At 41.0% G+C, this 23010-nt stretch overlaps 1 protein-coding gene across 1 annotated transcript in view; it reads left to right on the forward strand.

The window, feature by feature from the left end:
• Positions 1–657: 657 nt before the first annotated feature.
• The window catches only part of grin3ba (glutamate receptor, ionotropic, N-methyl-D-aspartate 3Ba), a 28098-nt gene continuing 5745 nt past the window's right edge, over positions 658–23010 (forward strand). The window contains exons 1-5 of the mRNA XM_044375490.1: positions 658–681; positions 1186–1422; positions 4694–4840; positions 5159–5304; positions 7983–8098. Of these exons, the coding sequence (XP_044231425.1) occupies positions 658–681; positions 1186–1422; positions 4694–4840; positions 5159–5304; positions 7983–8098 (670 nt within the window). The remainder of the gene's footprint in view (positions 682–1185; positions 1423–4693; positions 4841–5158; positions 5305–7982; positions 8099–23010) is intronic.

Here is a 23010-nt window from a genome sequence, read left to right on the forward strand (position 1 = left end):
AACAGAACGCACAAGTATCTTGTGAGGACCCGTCAACATTTTCCAAGATCCATAGTCAACAGTTGTGGACAAATTCTCAAAAGTGAAACTCCTTAACTTCCAAAGCATGCATGTAAATATCCGAACGGATACATTTCACATGATCATCACTTCTTTCCTCTCAGACCTACCAGATGACCTGAGGAAGTGCTGCTATGGGTATTGCATCGATTTGCTGGAGAAACTGGCAGAGGATATGGGCTTCACCTTTGACCTCTATATCGTGGGAGACGGGAAGTACGGAGCAATGAGCGGGACAGGACGCTGGACGGGGCTGGTCGGGGACCTGCTGAGTGGAACTGCTGACATGGCTGTCACCTCTTTCTCCATCAACTCTGCCCGGAGCAGAGTCATCGATTTCACCTCGCCGTTCTATTCCACCAGCCTGGGCATTCTGGTACAACTGCTTGAAGTCATCATCAGTTTGTTAGAGTTGAGAGTTTGCATTTTAATGATTGTAGAGGACAAAGGGCATGTCCTCAAAATATACCACATTGTGAGGCAACTGCAGCATTGCAATCTGCAGTGTTACTTTGATTTGTAAATCTCTCATTCTGTGACTGACAGTGTTTTGGTATATTCTGACGATATGGTCTGCAACTGCTTAATTTCGCCCTTATGTCCCTCTCACCCGGTCATCTGGTGAGGAGCGCGAGATCATTAGTTGGTGAATAATTAGTTTGCTGAGTTTTCAGTAGGCATGTTAATTATGAAAGTTCAAAATGAGAGGCAGTTTAAGAGTGTATAATGAGTCTGAGAGGCCTTTGCAGAAGACATCTTAGCTGAGTCCCCAAACATGCTGCAGTTCTTCTTTGATAAAATCTCCCTCTGTGGCAAACAAATTGCAATGCATAATATGATCTGACAATATTGTTCCATTTGAAAATGTGAATCCCATCGTTTGAAAAAGTGATTTCCTTCCCTTACAAAATAATGAATAGCACAAAATGAAAACAATGTATGCAATTTTTAGATGCTTATTATGCCCAGGAGTGTTTATGAGAAGTTTACCAACAAGATGTTGCAGACTGGAGGAAGAATTATAATCACAATTTTCCACGTCATCAAATACCTGTAACCTGTGCAGAGGGAAATCAACTGTATCAAGTCAGTTTCTTACACAGTTGTTTGTTTTTGACCTACCAGGTTCGTAGCCGGGACACTGCAGCCCCAATTGGAGCCTTCATGTGGCCACTCCACTGGTCCATGTGGGTGGGGATTTTTGTCACACTGCATCTCACCGCACTCTTCCTCACCCTGTATGAGTGGAATAGCCCCTTTGGCATGACACCTCATGGCAGAAACAGGCTGCGTGTGTTCTCCTACTCCTCCGCCCTCAATCTCTGCTACGCCATACTGTTTGGACGCACTGTCGCCACCAAGGTAAAGTAGCTCTCCTATGTGTGATAAATAGGCATCATGCAAGGTAGATCAGGGGAAAGAAATTGCAAGGAGAAAGGGAGAAGGGGATGTGCATTATGGGAAAAAGCACACAAACAGTGAGAGTAAGAAAAGAGGAAGTTGGAGGGGAAAGATGTATGGAGAAAGATGATGAAGATGGCTAGGGAGGGAGGAAGATGTATAGGGGAGAGGTTAAGAAGGTAGGCAGTGATGAAGTAGAGAGGCACAAGGAGGATAATGCACATCCAGGGAGGGAGAGGGGAAAGGGTAAGTGAACCGACAGAGATTGAAGGAGTTATGGCGAGGATGATGGGGATGGATGAAGGTGAAAAAAGAGGGAGTGAGTAGAGGTTAACTCTCTAAAGTAGTCAGACACAAAGTTTCAAACAAGAAATCAGGGGGTAGGAAGGTGAGAGGGCAAATCAGGAAATGAGCTTCAAAAAAAGGTAATGGGAGGATGACAGAAAGATGGTGAGATAGGGTTGAAAGGGTAAGTGGGTAAGCAGAGATGAAAAAAGAAACAAAATGAGGGTGACATGGAGGTGGGCAGACAAAGAATGATGTAAAGGGCAGAGGGCAAGTGTTGGGCAAAGTTGGAGAGCCTAGTGACAAGGGTTAGTATGAGAAGGAAATGTATGAGACAAGTGATCGCTGAAGACAGTGGAAGCCAAATCTCACACTTAGGCAAATCTGTCTTTCAATAAATACATAGCGAGATGAAAAACAATCATTTCTTTCATTCAAACATAAAAAAATCTCTTTTTTAATGTAATTTGTTTGGTATAAATATGTTCAATATATTAAATGTACCTTTGCAGTAAAAGTATTCTTCAGAGATCCTGTCGGATTTGACTGATCGTGTCGCACCCACAGTAAAGCTGTCGCACAGACCCAGCCACAACGCAGATGAAAAACAACTCTGTCCTTTGCAATTTTTATTTTTTAAACAGCAACATACTGTGCCAAAAATCCATCATTATGATAATTTGTGTTTGCTCTTCAAATTTACATGAAGCACATACAATATCTGAAACGAAATTTACTTAAATTATTCCTGTCTCTCCTACCAGTGCCTCATGGTGAATATGCACCCCATTATAATATTTCTTTAAATGCATAATTACACTTTGTCCCTAAAGGAAGCAGAGCAAATGACTTGGGTGGAACAGAGGCCAAGTGATTAGAGAGACCTTCCCATAATTGAAAGGTCACAGGTTTGATCCTTGCAACTGGCAATGTGTCAATTAACAGGTTATGTCCATTAGCAGCCTTGTGACCTGTTAAAATGTCCTTGAGCAACAACCTGAACCTCTGTGTGCTGCGTCACAGCCAAACAGTAATTTTTATTTAGGCTAACAGGAAGAGAGAGGGCAGGTAAATTGATTACTAATGCAGAAATAATAACCTAATTGGAGTCACTGGTAGTGCTCCTTAAAAATCTTAACGAATGTGTCAAATGGAAAAATGCTTTTAACAAAACCAAAAGGACAGAAAAAGTGTAAAAAATTGATTAAACAGTATGTTTATCTGCTCTGACGTAAGCTGCAATCGTTAGCATGTCTGGCTACTAACTTATCCATGTATTACTTTCAAGGCTAAGGAATACTGCATTAACTTACTGCATTATTTGTGTGGTACAGGTTAGGTAAAAAAAATAAATAATTGGCTAGTTTAGGATAACGTTAGCAGCTCTGTCCTGATTTATTTATTTTTTCCTGTTTGTTTGTTTTACACTCCAGCACCCCCAGCTAACGTTAACTGAGATAGCATTACATTTGACAAACTCGTTTGTTAGTCCCCGGCCTCAAAGCCTTATCTTTTGTAACATTAAAAGACATACTGTGTGAAAATGTGAACAAGTATGTTAGATAAGCTGCCAAATAGGGTTGTGTTGTGTTGTGATTGTACTTTTTCTCCTTATCAAACTTGACTAATTAGCACTACACTGCAATACAAGAACAATGCTGTTTCTTTATTTGTTCTACATCGTTCACTAGCTGGCGAGGACACTGACTATACTTGAAGCATGCAGCTTTCAGTCGTAGCATATCATGTATGTAGCCATAAAGTCCATATTTAAGGCATCTTTTAAAGGATACTTGATTTTAAATGAGTCAGCTGGAAACAAGTCAGCCAAAGATAGCATTTTCAACCAAATGGAGCTAATGTTAGCTTAATTAGAGCTACAACTAGGTTAATCTGCCAGCAACCATTGTCATTTTAGAGAGCAAAAAATCTGTAGTTAACTGTCTATAAATGAGAATTTGTTTACCTCTGTCTGAAAATCAAGGACCAATTTTCATAAATTACTAATAAGTTTGAGTGGTAATCTGCCAGTACGGCTCTCGCTTTGAACTGCATATCTGCCATACGAAAACAGAAAGCTACAAAAAAATAGTAGCCTGTAAGCACAATGTGAAATGAAAGATGTTGTGAATAAAACACAGGCTGCATGGGAGAAATAAAGGGCACTGTGATCATCATCCTCACCTCCCGTTGGTTCACATTTCTTCCCATAAAACAATTTTACTGATGAATTTGTGCTTATAATGTGCATGCCGTCCTTTCTTTTTCCTCTTTCAATCCACCCAGTAATTACGCTTTTAGTTTGAACTTTGAACACTTTCGTAATAATGGGTTACAACCTTGTTTGTATAATTAATGTCTCATTATTCTCAAGCCTTTAAAACACTAGAAACCCATCTCTTTTCTTCTGTTAAGTGGATTTTAATTGGTGGAATAAATAAACGATCAGTGTTCAGGTGGATTTACTCCCCTAGGCAGGCAATTTCATGGAAAGATATTTCTGATGTGCCTCACAAACAGTCACACTTTGGTAGATTTCATTTTCTGGTCTGTTTTGATTACCTTGATTATCCTTACTTTGGGGTTAAATTGGGATTTTTAAGGAGGAGGAGGAGGTTGAGAGCCTCAAGGGGGCCTCTTCATTTATGTCAACACCTAAAAGCACCATTTTTCACACATTCTGTGTTTTTAATTGTTTAAATCCATGCCCTTATTTTTCATGTATATACTTTGTTATTTCAGCAAGTTTGTCTTAGTTTCATTTCTGTCTCGACTTCATGACATTCTTCAGTTTTGATCTTAGCTATTTTTAGATTCTCTCTTCATCATGACCTGCTATTTCTTCAGATCTTGTTGTGTTTCATTATTTTTATATGCTAATAATTAGAGAAAGGCAAAACACAGCCAAACCAAACAATCTCCCTTTGCATAAATCTCCACTGGGCAGACTCCTAAATGCTGGACAGGGCGTTTCCTGATGAACCTTTGGGCCATCTTCTGCTTACTGGTGCTATCCAGCTACACTGCCAACCTAGCAGCAGTCATGGTCGGGGAGAAGACCTTCGAGCAGGTCTCAGGAATTCATGATGACAAGGTTAGACTGCAAACAAGGACACAAACTTGCAATAGCACTCATGTCAGCACCCCACACACACATAGGGATGCACAGCTACATGTGCACACAAACTAATCTTACACAAGGACAGGCTAATGAGTAAAGAACGGAATTATTTGCGAAGGATTATCGCTTTCCATATCCCTAAACCCTGTTGGGAGTTCACATCTACAGTGAATTTGATATGAGCCCCATTGTGATATCTATTGCCCTCTCTCTCTCTCTTTAACACCTCTACCACAATCTACACCCTCTCCTCCACCCATGACTTCCTGTATCGTGGGTGCACCATCCCAGCTGCACCATCCCTCCCTGGGCTTTCGTTTTGGGACTGTGAGGGAAAGCAGCGCTGAAGATTACATGAAAAAGAGCTTTCCGGAGATGCACGACTACATGAGACGCTTCAACCAGCCCACCACCCCTGATGGCGTACATATGTTAAAGTAAGACACACACACACACACAGTATAAATATAAAATGATCTCATTTGCACTTGTCATTAAACTGTGATATGCATCTGATCAATCGTGGTTGTCTTGTATTCTGTGTGCACTTGTTTTTCATGCACAGTGCCATAACAATTCAGTCTGCTGACAACCAGCGCAAACAAACTAAAATGCAATTCCCATGTGCTGTTTTTCTGATATTCCACTGTTCAGTTTTGAATTTCAAAGTCTTTACTCAAAGATGAAAAGCACACACTTAATACGGCTCATGATGTCATTTAGAGACAAATCCTGGAGCTGATCCACAGCCAGTGAATAATGGAGCAACTCCTTGCGTATGTGCACATTTTCTGATTCACCAGTTGTACCATCATTAATTTATTGTCAGTGGACAAACTCCAAAATGTGTCACCTGATTACATCATCAGTTCAATTTTGGATGCTCAAATTTCTAGCTAAGAGGGACAGACTCTACTGACGATCCAAAATCAATGCAATAGCCCAGTGTAGCTCAATGCAAATTGTGTTTTAAGGCTGATCTTTTCCTACCTGCAGTGATGTTGTGTGTAACCCATCGGTAGATGTTTTCTTATTCTAGTGAACACACTGTTTGCTTTTGCATCTGTGAGAGATAGGATCAAATATTCATCACTTTGTGAGCTGCATACATTAGCCTGAGCTTTTCCTTATCCAGAGATAGTTACCTTCTAGCCTAAGGTCTAAGTAGGATGAAAGAAATGAATTACATACAAGTCCTGCCCATTTGAGTGAAAAAACTGTGTTTATTAAATTGAAGTGTTGAATGCTGGGATGAATGAAGGTCAGGGACAGATTGATGAAATGAGGACGGAGGACGAACAGATGAATCGGATGTCGAATGGGGACAGTGAGCAGATGAAAGCAAGGAGGCAAGGCAAGTTTATTTATGTAACACCTTTAAGAGATTTAAGAAGAGATTAAAAAAGTTAAAAACAGAAATAAACAGAAAGTAGTTTAGGATGTAAACACAAAGTTGAATGATACTGAGAGGTTAAAGTACGGTCAAAGGCAGTGGAAAACATAGAAAAGGGTTTTAAGCTGGTTTAAAGGTAGTCCATGTTAAATCTTTATCTTTTGGGGCATAGTTATGGAAAAGACAATAACTTCTATTCTAATAATAATATAAATAACTAGATTTAATGTGGACTTGTGATTGCACATAACACATGAATTTACAGACGCTACAAGAATGACTAAAATATTTTACTCTGGCTTACTCCAGTGCACATACATACTGTACCACACACTGCAAACACACACAGCTGTAACCACATACACTTCTCAGACACAATGTGCACACCATAGAGGACCAGCAGAGATGCTGAGATAGTGCATGTGCTGACTTTGTGATACAAGGGAGAAGATACAAAGCGCTTGTTCAGAGAAAGAGGATGAGAACAGGGAAGATGAAAGCAGCGTTTGTTTGTGTGCGAGGCAAAGCAGAAGTGGAAGTCACAGCAGTGCAGAGAAGCAGAGTGAGGCAGTAAAATACTGTGTTGGCAGAACTACTGACCCCAATATTGCACTCAAATCTTAGAGGAAAAAAAAATCACAAGCCTTCTCCTGGAGAGACAGAATGCCAAGGGCTACACAGGCAGCTAGCTGCACATGCACACAAATGTATAGACTCAGAAGAAATAATGCATTCTCAAGCACATGCATACACAGGCTTACAACTGACAGTCGTACCTTCACACTTTAATGCCGATACACACGCCACTCAGGCCGAGTATCGGATAACTTCCGACCCTTTTCAGTCCCAAAAGAAGATTCTATCCTCTCTTCTCCCCTCTCCTCATCTTTGACAGATCTAGACAGAGGAAAGGCAGACTTTTCTGCTTTTTGCCAGCACAGCAAAGACTTTGTAAAGTCAACCTTTTGTTTAGCAGTAAATGTCCTGAATAACAAGAAGTTTCAGGTAATTTGATCAGATACAATCTATTTTTCCCCTTTAGACAATGTGTGTGTGCGTGTGCTTTTTCCAATACATGCATTTATGCTTGTTCACCTGTCTGCCATTCAAATTTGTGTAGATGTATCTGTGTGCATGGAAATATGAGTGTGTAATTGTGAGCTTGTGTGTAAATTTGGATGTCTGGATGTGTGTCAGGAAATGTGTATCTTTACGTCTTTGTTAGTGTGTTAGTGTGTAGGTGTATTATTCAAATCTGTGCTGTGCTTTGTATCCTGAAACTTATTTCCTGCCTGCTGCTGGTCAGCAGCAAAGGCTGCACACAGAGGAACGGTCTATAATTAGGGATCAATTAGGGTCATTTGGATCGATATTGCCAGAGTAGGAAAGTCTTCGGCAGTGTGTATAATGCCTTATCAGTCCGCCACAGATTCTGTTGGTTTAGGTAATGATGTATGTGTTTACACAGTGTATTAGAATGCAGTTAATCTCATGCTCTGTATAAATGACAAAGTGGAATGACAGCCCCAATTACAAGGTTCCTGAACGGTTCTGGGGAGTGTGAAAAAGTTTATAAATCTGATTTACAGGTCTACAAAAGTTTTAGGTTCTTCAATTAATATTCTTTCTCACTCGTGTGATGTGTGTGTTTGTGTGTGTGTGTGTGTGTGTGTGTGTGTGTGTGTGTGTGTGTGTGTGTTTGTGTGTGCGTTGGTGGTGAAGGACAGATCCTCCTGCACTAGATGCGTTCATCATGGACAAAGCCCTGTTGGACTTTGAGGTCTCTATCGACGCAGAGTGCAAACTGCTCACTGTGGGGAAGCCATTCGCCATTGAAGGTGCACACACACTCAAAGACACACTGGTTTTTATCACCTGTGAGGATATTGTACTGACTTACAAATTGTTCCCTGCAGGCATTTTTTAAAGCATCTAACTTGTTTTCTTTGGCTTTCTCTTGATTTTATGACATAATTTTTAGTGGTTTATGTCCTTGTTTTTATATACTGTCTAGTCTGTCTCTTTTTTATTTCCTTTTCCTTTTATTTCTTATTTCTCTCATCTGTGAAGCACATTGAAATGCTCACTTTAAAGGACTATGAATCAGATTTACTTTCTTGTTTACCTTACCTTTACCAAAACCCCAACCCTTTCTGTACTCTTAATATCCTAAGATAAAATGATCTTGTGGGGTCATTGAGTCTCTACAATGTAACTCTATGAAAAGATTTCTCCCCATAATGTAATTAGGTAACAAACACCCACACACAACAAAACATAGATTTGTTCTGGTGCTTGTGTTGTGGTGGGAGAGAGGCTACTCTGCCTTATGAGGGAATGCTGGCGCATTCTGGCTGCCGCTCCTCTTTGCTAAATAGACAATTGACTGTGAACTTCACTGCTCATGTGATTAACGTGGCCTTCCTGCATTTTGTTTGAGCTTTTAATGTTTTTCTGTTTTCTGCCTGTGTCATTGACTGTATATAAATATGGACGATGCGTTTCCACTTCCTACTTGCTATGCAAAAGTGAAGCCAAAATATCTCCTTTCCGGGAGCTACCATCTTGCTTGTGTGACATCATTTGGAGCCAGAGTCTGCACATTAGGGTCAGGTGGTGGGATGGTGGCCCACAGGACACGCCTCCTCAGCCATCTCGCTGTCTGTAGGAGGTTTGAGAACAGCTGTCATAGCTGTCAATCATAACGCCACAGCACCTTTTTATATCGTCGAATAACTAATAAAAACAAACTTATCAGCACTTGAACAAGCATCAGCATGATAAGAACGACCTAAAATGACAGAAGCCATCTTGGACGTGTACTTTTTTTAGCTTGGCCCATGGCCCATGCGTTAACATGGAAGGGGTGGGACTTATGACCTATACTGCAGCCAGCCACCAGGGGACGATCGAGATATTTTGACTACGCTTTTGGGGAGCTGTCATGACTCCATATTTTTAAACAATCAATGGTCTGCGTGTTTTCATCGCTCCCTGAGTCGGAATACGTTCTATCGAACTGGTGGACTTTGGATTAACTAAAGTACTGCCTATCTTTTCTACTGGGATTTATGGATTTTGGATTATTCAACGTAAAGCGCTTCCTACCTTCTCTACTGAGACTTATGGATTTTTGGATTATTCAATGTAAAGTGATTACTACCTGCTCTTCTAGGATCCCTTTTCTCCAGCTGTCTCTTCCTCCAGCCTACCAGCTCAGGTGTGCCACAAAGCCCCGTCCAGCTCCCCTGAACTCTATATCAGCGCAGAAATCACCCAGAGCTGTGCTGTTGCTGATGGACAGCAGTGACTGACATTCTTCTTTGAGCTCTACTCATGTTTGCTGTAATGATCTCCACTGCGTGACTGTACCTATGGCTGTTACCAACACTGCCATTCTGCCCAAACGACACAACTGCTTTACACACAGCCACACAGCTATGGAGTTTACACAGCTTCCTAATTACACATGACAAGGGGTTTTTAACCCGCTGCCAAGAGTTTGAGATTTTAAGAAACGACCTTGTTACATCTATGCACCATGGTTTAAGTGTTGAATACCAGACAAACTTGAGCGTCATTGTTGGAAAGTTGCGAAACTACCCTACACCAGGTGAGATGCAAAATGAAGTGGATCACAGTGTACTGTGGAGTTTGCAGAGATGTCCATCCTCAGCTCTGTCTCCTGCCGCCATGGAAGTATATTAATATACAATCTCTCACTGATAAATCCCTTCTCATACATGACCGCATTTTGGACAAGGGGCTTGATTTCATGTGCCTAATTGAAACCTGGCATAAACCAGGTGGCCTCATTAAGCACAGCTTAATGAGGCCTGCCCTCCTTGCTATAGTTACATGGAAAAAGCCTGCAGCTCTGGCCATGGTGGTGGTTTAGCAATCATACACCAGGGTGAACTGAAACTGTCTCCACTGCCAATGCCTGATCTTTCTTCAGTTGAATGCCTCTAAAATGTAAACCTCCATATATTCTGTGATGGGGCTTGTCATCTACCACTCCCCCAAAATAAACTCATCATATCACCAACGCTGTCATTGTTGGTAATATGTATATATATATCGACAATCCCTCCTGTCATTTTGCAGTGGAGCTCTTGAGTCTGATTGAGTGTCTTGGCCTGAAGCAACATGTTGATATCCCTATTTACACCAGGGGGCACACACTTGACCTGTTCATCAGTGACTCCATCCCCCTCAATAACCTACAGGTCTATGATCTGGGTGTGTCCGACCACATGGTGGTCTCAATGGACACATTGGGCACAATGGCACATCACGTGCCCAGCTTCTGCATCAGTGGATGAACAAGTGGAGCTCTACAGTACATCTCTGAGAGGTGTCTTTGATCTTCATGACCCTGTCAAGACGCATGAGGTCAATTTTTCACTCTCTGCTCCCTAGTTCACTCATAACCTGCAGAAAATAAAAACATCTGGACGTGTCCTGGAATGACGCTTTAGATGCTCTGGGCTCACTGTCTGCTCAAATCATACATTTCCATTTTCAGCCCCCTTATCACCCAAACTGTCAAGCTCTCTCCTCACACTGGTAGTGTTCTATCTACCCTCAAGGTCGCAGTCATCCGCCCCCTCCTAAGGAAACCCATCCTGGATCCAGAAGTTTTTGCCAGCTACAGACCTATCTCGAACCTTCCTTTTCTGTCCAAGGTGTTGGAGAAGGTGATTGCTTCTGAGCTTCAGGACCAACTTAAACACAACAACCTATTTGAAAAATTTCAGTCAGGTTTGCGCTCAGCACACAGCACTGAAACAGCTCCACTCAGGATTGTGAATGACCGGCTGATGACAGCAGGTGGAGGGTCCCCTTCTCTCCTGATTCTCCTTGACCTGACTGCTGCATTTCACACTGTGGACCACACTATCCTCTTAGACTGCCTCCACACCACCATTGGACAGTCAGACTCTGCAGTTAAGTGGTTTCAGTCCTACCTTTCCAGTGGGACTCAATATGTCTCACTGGAAGGATGCAGGTCTAGATCGCTCCCTGTCACCTGTGGTGTTCTGCACAGGATCGGTTCTCGGCCCCATCCTGTTTACCCTCTACATGCTCCCCCTTGGATGTGTCATCAGCAGACATGGGATATCTGTTGCTATGCTGATGATACCCAGCTGTACATCAAAACTGCCCCAAGCCCTTCTGCAGCCATGTCATGCCTCCCCACCTGTCTTGAGGAGATAAAGGCCTTGATGAGCACAAATTTCCTCCAGTTAAACAGTAGCAAAACAGAAGCTCTCCTTATTGGCACTGCACACCAGATTCAGTCATCCCCCATACCTCATCTCACCTTTGATGGCCGGGACATCCCCTTTTCCTCCTCAGTCACTAATCTGGGTGTTAGGTTTGACCCTGAGCTGATTTGATGACCATATCTATGCAAAACCTCTTTCTACTATCTCAAAAACATTTCTAAACTCTGCCCATCTCTAACCTTGTTAGATGCAGAGAATCTTGTCCATGTCTTTATCTCCTCAAGACTGGACTACATCATCCAGCATCCAGAGGCTCAAGTACATTCAGAGCAGCGCTGCCTGGATCCTGATGAGAGTGCAAAAACACAAACATATAACATTGATTCTGTTTTCATTGCACTGGCTCCCTATCTCCTTCAGGATTAACTGCCAAGTTCTAATACTCATACAAATCCATCAAGTGCCTCCCTACCTACAGGAACTGATCATACCAGAAACCCTCACCACACCCTCAGATCTGCTAGCAGCTTGCTCCTCTGGGCCCCCTGTACTAAGCTCCACACCATGGGGATAGAGCCTTCTGCTCTGCTGCACCACACTTGTGGAATAGCCTTCCTAACCATCTGAGGGCAGCACAGACCCTAGACATTTTTAAAAAGGGCCTGAAAAACCTTTCTATTCAGAAAGGCTTTTTACTATTTTCTTTATGTAGTGTGTTCTGTTATTAATACTGTGGGACTTTGAGTTTCACTATGAATGAAAAGTGAGGTACACACACCGTCAAATGCACTGTATAGCATTCATACACACACATGACATATACTGTATAAGACCACAGGCTGTCTCTTTCATGCAACCCAAACAAACACACACACACTTACTGTATAAAGCAGTGGAGGCTGGTCCATAGAGGCAGAGGAGGTTGATCCTCCTCTATTTTTTGAGAGGCAAAAGGGAGATCAAAATATAATAAAGAATATTTGATTGAAATAAATCATTACCAAATCTCAGTATTTATAAAGTATATTTTTTCTCTCTTCTATGGAAAAAATCCATTGCTGAAATTCTGTTTAAAATGCTTCAACAACGACACCTGCAGGGCAGGAGGAGAGAGAGCAGTGTGTGAAGTGGTGGTGGGGGGGGGGGGGGGCTGCTGAACTCCTCATGGCGGGATCTCTTACATTGGACTCAATGTATTTCATTTTTTTTCATGCTAATCTGTGATTGGCCATGACACATAAAATGATGCTCCAAGGGAGGCTGTCCTCCCTTACCAATCAACAACCAGAATGCAATATTGACATCGAGTTGGTCCAATGATAGTTTCCAGAATTCATCTTCAACTCTCACCACTGTAAGTCAGAGTAGCAGCAGTAGATAGCTCCTTGCATTAGCCAACACAAGAGTTAGCTTGTTGTAGCAGCCTGAAGGACTCTTTATACATCTATGGAAGGACTGTTAAGGACTGTTGTTAAGCTAGCGGGAGAAATTATCTGGTCTGTGCAGTGCAGCAGCTGCAGGACACTGCCGTGGAGGCTAGAGAGGGAAGCAATCAGAGAAACAACCAGGAGAGTTAGCTTGTTTGTCATTGTTGCTAATGATATCAGACTGGTTAACCAACAGCCACAAAGTTCTGTTAACTAACAAACAAGATGACCAACAGCTACAAATGGACGTTATGACGTGAATACTTCATCTCCATGAAAGAAAGAAGAAGGTGTCAGATAACGTGAGTCAGATACAGCTTCTCTCTCTCTGTCTCTTTGGTCGCTAATTTCATCTCTCATGGTTAAATGTCTCTGTGTGGCTTTTTTGTGTTTTTTATCTCCTTAACAAGAATGCAGCAGAGATCATATAATGTGTTGTGGGTAACGTTAGTTTGCTTGTTGAAGTTAAAGTGAGCTGTCTGGACTCACTCATTCATTCATTTTTAATTGAGTGGTTGTTCAGTCACCTTTTGATGTTGTATGATTAGTGTGCAGGAGGTCTGGCTGCTTGCTTCTGACAGTTTCTTTAGTTTGTTTTAAGCTGAGCCGTATATTGAGTAATAAGCTTAAAGTAGCTGGAATAACAAGTGTTAACTAGTGGAGTAACTGATTGTAGTTGATCCATGATCCGTACTGATCACCCCCCACGGTTCGGCAGGCATATGAATTGCGGATTAATTGCAAAATTTAATGTCTCATTTAAGACAAAGTAAACAAACTGCTGTAAGTACAAGTCATGGACAGACAGCATGTTGCTAACAGGGATTTTGAAGAGCAACGATCAAACCAGCATCTAACGAGTCCGATGTGACATTTGAGTTATGTTTACCTGCTGTTTAATGTGCTGTAGCTGAGCAGCTAATTAGCATCTAGCTGTTAACTGACATTAGCGGTGAATGTTTGTTATCATCAAGTTTTGATGATGTGGACAGAGGCTGTTTCATTCACTGTTTAAAAGAGGAAGGTTTTATTTTGTATATCGCACATATAGATAAGGGTGTGTAAGTCATGTTTTTGATACATGCATTAATACTTTCTGATGTGAACCTACACTTTTAGATCTGTGAATGTTTTTAGTGTTCAATCTTTCTAGTATTCAGCACTGATCTGAACTTGTATCACATTATAAGCTTTGTGCTACTTTATATATTTCTGTATAGTAAGAAAACACATAGGAAACACGTGTAAATCATGTGATATGTTGTCTGTTTTTGATGAGAACATAAATTTGTTGTCACAATAGAACAGTACTATAAATTTGAATTTCACTTTGTTGGTAAAATGACACATTTGATCCACTCCATGGCTAAAATGAGCACTTCTTTGTTTAGAGACATTATGTATATGCTAAATGTCTTTGAAGAAGTAGCCTTTTCACCACTCAGGGGTTTTTGTTTTTGAAAGCAAATTGTTTTATTGGCATATAAAATTGCCCCCCACCCCTCGGATTTCATCAGGTGGGGGACAATGATATAATTTGATGCGGTTTGTTGTGAGATTCCATGTTGGTTTTCCTCCTGTCCTCCAATTTTTTGAGTCACCGGCCGCCACTGGTATATAGTATATACACCTTGAAGCATGCACATCTACACACACGCACATGTATACAGAAATATACTGCAGAGTCACATGCTCACACACACATTCAGAGAGGAGATCAAATACTGTAGTTAGTTACATGACTGACAGAATAACACAGAGATCTACTGCATGAACTTAGAACACTGCAGGGTAAAAGTACTCAACCATCTATTATTAATAACAATGCCCAGTCAGAACATTTTGGACTAACTGCAACACAATCATGAAGATTGATATATAGACAAATCCACCACCAGTCAGAAAACAGTTAATTAGCCACACAGGGGGTTAATCATATTCAAGTTTTTGTATATTGCTACATGAATGTGTGTGTATGAGTGGCGACTAACATCTTTGTGAAACCTGGTATGTGTTCTAGTGCTATTCTTTAAGGAAATTATTTTCCTTTTAGACTTGAAAAGGTAGGACATTTTTCCAAAGAAAGGTAATTGTTTTTCCTTCTATCTAAAAATCACCATATGAACCACGGCATCGAGCCAAGAAGCTTGCAACAAACATTTTACACTGCTATCATGCTTTCATGTTTAACAAATAACGATAAGTTACAGGTACCAAATCATGTTTATTAATAAAGTAGTTAATTGTTTTACGTGATCATTTAAGACAGATCTATATTATTATGATTAGTTACAGCAGTAATTATAGTAGCAGTAGAAGTAGTAGTTGTAGTAGTATCCTTTGCAGTGTTATGTTTGTGCTACATATTTATAAAAGCCTGGTGCACACTTTCATCGAGGTAAATAAAGGTCCCAGCCATTATTACCAGTTTTACAGTATTCTAGTCACATGCCGTCTGCACATATACACCCTCTGAAGGTGACTTTGAAGTGAAATTTCCACCGGCAGAACACATTTATTTAATGTATCAAGCATTTAACCTCTAACCCAAACCCAGCTTAGTCATGGGAAGGTTTTTACAGGTATAGAATTAGAGTGTGCTCATGCATGGCCACAGACTTACATTTATGTGCATGCATATATACATCTGTGTGTGTGTCCTTTTCCTTGTGTATTTGTTTCAGCTCATCCTTTTCTTTTCTCCTCCTATCACTGAACACAGGCATAAAGATATACAGACAGTGAATAGATACTAACAATGGTGCCACATGGGACCAAACGCTAACTTTGATACCAATTCTCTGTCAGTCAAAAGACCCCCCTCCGACATTACCTACTCACTCTACAAATCTTGTTCACTGGAGATTATCTACTGCTTCCTTCACTGCATAAGACAAAAAGAGACAAGAGACATCGCTGTGGCATTACTTATGATTGTTAGGACGAGAAAGCAGGTCTTATTGGTATGTGGAACGGGTCAGTTCAACCACCATTTGATTCATTGTCAACATGAAAAAGGTAGATGAAGAATCCACGTTGCCTTGGGTAGCTATTTATTCCCCCAGTCTCTGTGAGGTGGGATGGGATGGGAGTGAATAACTCAATCAGTCTGAACGCTAGTGGAAGAAAGAGCAGGAAATGGCTCAGACAGGAAATGTGAGGGCGGAAAAAACATAGGAAGAGGAGAGGAGATGGGGGGAAAAAAAGAGAAGGCATTATATGAGATTCGATGAAGTAAGTAAGAGCAAGAACAACAAAGGTAAAGACGGGAAGGGCCAGCGGGGGAGGTGAGGGGAGGTGGGAGTTGAGCACAAGAAAGAGATAGAGGGCTTTCATTTGCCCACTGCCAGTTTGCGCCTTTCTGCACAGCGAGTGATAAAAGAGCCAGCCAACAGAGTCCCCTAATCAAGACAAACCTTCACCCCAAGCAGATGGAGTGAGGGAGGGGGAGAAAGGACAGAGAGAGAGAGAGAGAAAGGATAGAGGGAAGAAAGAGAGGAAGTGCTATTTGGTCCATATGAGGATGCAGGCAGGATTTATAGTGGTTTGTGGTCAGGAGATATAGAAAGATGAAGGAATTGGGTCTCTGGAGTCGCTGCAGGCAAGGTGCTCTGAAATCTTCAGGCTACTTAAGTGGAGAGAGATGCGGGGGTGTCGCTGTGCATCTGTTTTCGCTGAGTGCTGTTGGGAGATGTTTACGACAGCCTAGACACACCCCATTAATAATATTGCCACTGAACATGCAGCCACTCAGTGCTTGTTTGTATGTGTGTGTGTACGTGTGTGTCCCTGTGTGCATAAGTGGTCTACACAAGCTCAGTCAAGCAGGACAGAACGCGTCTGAAGATCAGAATGAGTCTGGCAAGAGACTTTGTTGCCAGGGTGAGGCTGCTGTTGGTCGGGTAGCTCACGTCTGGATAGAGTGACGTACGGATGCCTCTGTCTGTTAATGTGTGTAGAGCGTGTACTGTATGTGTAGAAATGTGGGTATAAGAGTTTAATTCCAAAGTAAGGTTAAAAAAGCATATGCTTAATTCTTACAAAATGTACTGTTAAAAGTAAAACAAACTATAGGTTTCATTCATTTAGAATGCTTAAAGGCATACTGTGAAGGATTTGTGTGTTTCTGTTTGTAAACACAAACATTCAAAGTTGGCCCCTCTTCCCCGGCTCAGCGACACCAGAGCAAGCTGAGAGCAGAGCGAGAGATAGAGAGCAGCAGTGGTCGAGTGAGCTAGAGAGCGAATGAAGAGAGAGAGGCAGCGTTAGAGAACAAAGCAGTGAATCAGATAAATAAAATGTTATTTTCTGACTGTTTCACAGTGGTTACGTTCTAAAGCACAAATAAACATGCCCACACCTCAACACAATGCGTGTGTGTTTGTGTGTATGTATATGTGTGTGTGTGTGTGTGTGTGTGTAGCTCAGCCACGTCCTCACTCAAACAGACACAGAGACCTGTTATCTTTATACATCCATGACAGAGACAGAGAGCAGGGGAGAGAGATGGAGACAGCGACGTAACCTGGTCGCTTCTCCACAAGTCCCGACCTCACACCCTGCACACTGTTATTGGCTGGGGACTATACACCCTAACCCAAAGGTTGATGCCCAACACAGCAAAATGTTAAGAAAATACAGGCAGAGGGCAGGGTCTCTGCAGATAAATACACTGCCACACACTTCTAGTAGGACATAAGTGATGATTGAGAGGGATTGTTTTTGTATGAGTCTATACATTGTTTCTAGGAAAATCTTGCATAGAATACCTTTAATATAGATAAAATAGGGCAGGATATTAAAGTGAATTTAACAATGAATCTCTTACCAACCTAAATTTGCTCATAATTTTACAAAAAAACCATATGTTTTCAATAAATGTCTATTGTATAAACTAACAAAAGCTACAACACATAGTAACATCTATCATCAATCAGCCAACAGCCCAGTGTCTTAAACTCATCAAACTTTAATTGAATAGGACAGACACAAGTGCGGAAGCACATTGCATTCACCAAAAAAAAAGCCTTATCTCATAATTGACTTCCTATCTTATAATTATGAGTAAAGATCACATAATTTCTAAAAAAAATATAGTATTATCTTCTTGTAATTATGAGTTCACTGATCTTATAATTACAGTACGAGGAAAAGGTTAAAATGGTAAGCAATCATTGCTATTTTAGAAAGCAAGGGCATGATGGAGCAACCTGATTTAATTCGCTTTCATTTCCTCCTTGGTCTCAGACAGTGGGAGATATAAATGTAATGGCATAACGTGGATGGTATTATTATTGGTGTGGTATTCTATGCCTTGAATGAGTAATCAATTAGATGTCCTGTAATGCTGTTATATTGAGGTTGATATATTGACAGACTTGACAGTTTTCAAAAGTCTACAAATGTATAAAGGGGACATATTATGCTTTTTGTGATTTTGTGTTATTTATATACTGTTATGATGTCTGATATCTATGCTTAACATGGTCAAAGTTCCAAAACTTGAGGTTAATGTATGTAGGGATGCTCCCTGCAAGTCGAAGCCTACTCTGAACGCTTCATATGTGATGGTTTTTCTATCTTGTCAGCTCATTGCACATGCCCATAAACGGCCATCCGTTCCATAGCTTTTGTTGCTAAGGTTGTTGCTAAGCAGTGGTGAACTCAGTGGGACAGGGGTGAAAAAATATAAAGGGCACCTGATACATTCAATGGACCCCCATCAACGATTCATGAACAGAGAACAACAATTCATGTTGAGTTAAAAAAAAAAAAAAAAAAAAAAAAGGCTACATCCCCTATTGAGATGAACATTTTACAGGGTTACTCAAAAGGTTATCTTCCAGATTTCATAACAGTTTCATGACAGGATAAATTTTTAAAAATTTAACATGCTGAGGCACAGGTTTAAGTCCTACTGGGCATCCCATCTAATTGCTAATGGCTTATGCAAACTTTGTCTCTCTCATCTCCTCCCTTGCTGCCTCCTCCCTTTGTATTGTCTTCAATTTTCTGTCTCTTCTTGGCATTCTGCAATCACAAGGTAACCCAATGCTAATCTACCTCTCCACAAGTGCAAGTTATTCCAAGCTAAAGGGTTGTCATTTTGAATAAAGAGTACTCAGTGATTTCCTTAAAGATTTTACTTCACTTCAAGGTTGATTTCCAGTTTGTACCAAATATTTAGTATAGAGATAGCTACTATCCATCTAGCAATTGTTTAGCATGTTATACAGCTCTGGATAGGCCTAAACAAAAAAACAACTTAGAAAATACAATCGACATACATAAGTAATGCATCCTTAATAACATTAACTTGTTTCAATTGCAAAAAACCCTTGCTATGTGGCCTGCCTTACAAACTGTTGTAGTATCAAGGTTACAGCTTAGACTGCACTGACCCAAACAATCTAAGGGGTGTGTGACTGAGCAAACTAGTGAGCAGTACTGTGCTAAAATCAACTGAATGAAATAATGTCAGCTACAATAACTATGTTCTTAAGGGTGCTTTATTTTTCTAATGGTCGGGCTGCATAAAGGATACATTCATTTCTATCATAATGACCAGTTTACTCCACCATAGGGGCATCTTATAGGGTATCTCATGTTCTTCATTGGAAGAGCACTTCACCATGTTTTTCTCCCATACAGTGTACGCTAGGCACTTTTTTCATTGAAAGGGCACCAAATGCTGCCCTTCCGTATGTTAGGCTTAGGGGAACCTAAATGGCACCTCTTCCTTTCATTAGAAGGGCACTCATACAGAACCTCCACCTCATCCCATTACAGCAGCATAGGGCACTGCATTACATGTTCTTCATTTCATTCACTCCAGGTCCTCCAGTGTTGCTAAGGTTGTTGCTAAGGTTTTTCCATTCGCTGTTATCATTGTCCACTCATGTGTTTCAGAAGTTGACATTTTGAGAAAAAGTAGTGAAATCCTGGTTTGTTGCGTGGTTTGTTGACATGGCCTGTGGAGCCGGAGGAAGTCTCCCAAGTCTCCCTCAGAACAGAGTGGTCTCCTCAGAAGGGGAGCCTTAAAGGGACAGGAGCTAAAATGGCCTGTTTCAGAAAAAGTCTGGGTTGAGGAGCTATGTAAAGGGTCAGTATAAGATAAATAAGGAGTTTTTTTGGACTGTAAGTCATGCAAAGATATTCCAATAGAGCCCCAGATTAAAAATATAGACCTCTAAATGTGCATCATGTCCCCATTTAATATCTCCCTAAGAGTCTGCAACCACACTAGTGGTGCAGCTAGCTTTAAGCTAGCTAACATGAGCAGGCCAACATGTTGACATTAAGCAGATAAAATGTTTATCATGCTCACCATCTTAGTTTAGCATGAAATAAAAAATAAAATGTGCTAATTAGCACTAAACACAAACTACAGCTGAGAGCTCTTGGCCACATTTGATTTTTTTTTGTTTTTTAATTACGGTACATAAAGACCAAAAGATCTTTGGTTACAAAACAGTTACTGGGTGGGATGTGTTTCTTTTAAAAAAAACAGTACCAACAATTTTACAAAGTGTTTACAAGTTCTTTGGAATAAAGCTTGATGTGCATGGGTGTGGCTAAGTGAGTAGGTGTGTGGGGGACTTGAATGACAGCTTTGGGGCTTGAAGCCTGTGAAAGAATATGTGAATGTCTAAGGGGAAGAATCAAAACAAATGACAAGTGGCTGCCCACTTGTATTTCCCTCTTTGACTGAGTGCTCTAAAGAAATGGGGATGGAGATCGGCTGATGACAGAAAAATGCTGTCTGTCTGGTGGATAAAAAAAAGAAAGATGAGGAAGACGTGCTGAGACAAAGCAATGGGCTTGGGAGAGAAGCTGCAAGATAAAGAGAAGAATGGAGTGAGGCAGAAATTGAACAAAAGTGAAGGGATGACAGAGATAAGGAGCGGACTAAATGAAGAAGAGAGTGGCGGCAATGGTGGGAGAGAAATGTCCTCGGACAGAGAGAGGGGAGGGATAAGAGGGAAGACTGAGGGGAAGGGGAAGCAACAGAGGAGGAAAAGGAAGAGGAAGGGGAGGGTAAAGGAGGGCAAGAGCAAAGGGATGGAAACTTAGACAGTCTTTGTCATGTGGGAAGCAGAGTGTGACAGTTATGTGAACCTTCGCTATTCTCTGTTTCTGTCTGCAACCCCCATCAGGCTCACACACCTTGACAGCCCCAACATAGACAAACACATACACACAAACAGCTGCCAGGTCCAGAACAATCTCACACACACACACACACACACACACACACACTGTTGGCATGTCTGTGTATTTGACTGCAGTACAGATGAAATGAAACAAACAACCCCAGGAGGTCATGTATGGCAATAAATTTCCAAGAAGGTCTTTTTATTTTAAGCCGAGGAACAGATTTCTTTCCATTTGTATCTGCGGAAATGTGGGCTGTAATGCTAAACAGATGCCGTTTCAAAGTCTGGGCAGGGTAGGGCAACATATCTCTCCAGCTTTCAAGTTGTGTAATGATACAAGAATGTGCTGCCTTTTGCATTAAAGCAATGGACAGTGGTGGGAAAAAGTATTTAAATCTGTTGCTTAATCAAAAATATTACTGTTATATCATGGTTTGAGGAACATAATAAAGAGTTCAAGGTGTTGCCTTGGCCTCCAAATTCCCCAGATCTCAATCTGATTAAGTATCTGTAGGATGTGCTGGAAATCCATGGAGGCCCCACCTTGCAATTTACAGGACTTAAAGGATCTGCCACTAATGTCTTGGTGCTAGTAGATAGCAGAGGACACTTTCAGAGGTCTTGTGGAGTCCATGAGTGTAAAGTGAGCCTGGAGTAGATGATCTGCGTCATGGACTATGATGAGTGTTTTGCAGTTGACGATCTAGTGATGAGGTCAGGGCAGGTGAGAAGTAGAAGGTGCAATCATTGTTGATGTGGTGGGTGATTCTTGTGGAAGTGTGGTGACAAAACAGATATCGTGACTGGAGAAGGATGGTGTTCCCCTCTTTTTTTTATTATTATTTTTTAAAGTATTTCTCATGAAACTGCCAGTAAAAATGGAATAAAACATATAATACAGGTTGATGGCTGAACCAGCATCATGGGTCATGTACTTCTTAATATCCTTCAGGGGAGCCTTTTTGAAAGCACAGACAGAAATGTAATAAAGTCTAACAAAATAAAAATAATAAAGGAAAAAGGAAAGGAAAAATAGAAACCAGTGACGTTAATTGAGAATGAAGGAAGGGAGTATGGTGTACAAGTGAGAATACAGTAATAAAAAGCTTCTTTGTAGAAAGTTACATAACAAAAGATACATGGACTTTGGCATTTCTATGTCTAAAATCTTGAGGTACTCCTTGCAGTAGAACCAAAGGTCCAGGGGGTTGTGTTGGACCTAGTGTTTTTATTCACATATAAGTGATTTACAATACAATAGTAAATCACCTCGTGGTGAGCATAGCCATGTGACAGTAACTGTCTGTACGAAGCACAGTCAGGTAATGTATGAGCATATTTGCATCCTATCCCCAATGAAGCGAGTCTAAAGATTAGAATCAGACTTGATCCTATTCCACCACTTAAGTCAGGATCAGTCCAAACTGACAGGACTTGGAAAATGGGCATGACAATTTGTCATTCTGTATCACTTCATAGTGGTCATAGATGTTGACATTGATCCTAGAAGTCTATCTCCATGTATTTCTCTCTCAATAACAATTTTAATACCTCAATTCTGGGTATATTTTAGCTCTGATTCAATACTAGTTTTTCCCAGATTTAAAATCTGTAAACGCCACTCATAGAATAATTTCCATATAATGTAACATGAGGCCAGGGATTTCACTAAAACTGAGTTGGCAGCCTGCTGTAACAGAATAAATGTATCTAATAGAGGAATCACTTTATCTTTATAAGGACATTGACAAAGAAACTGTATCATGTCCAAGGGTCACATTTGGTCAATACCTGACCTACTTAAGGACCGCATAGGCCCTGGTACTGATCCGGTGTATCGGATCAGTGCATCCCTGCTCTCTAGCCCCTCCTACCCTTTCACCTTGCACTTCATGCAGGTCATGCTAACATTTGTTGGGGTCGGACAGGGGGTAGG

The sequence above is a fragment of the Thunnus albacares genome, chromosome 15 (genome assembly GCF_914725855.1).
Source record: "Thunnus albacares chromosome 15, fThuAlb1.1, whole genome shotgun sequence".
NCBI classification, from domain to species: Eukaryota; Metazoa; Chordata; class Actinopteri; order Scombriformes; family Scombridae; genus Thunnus; species Thunnus albacares.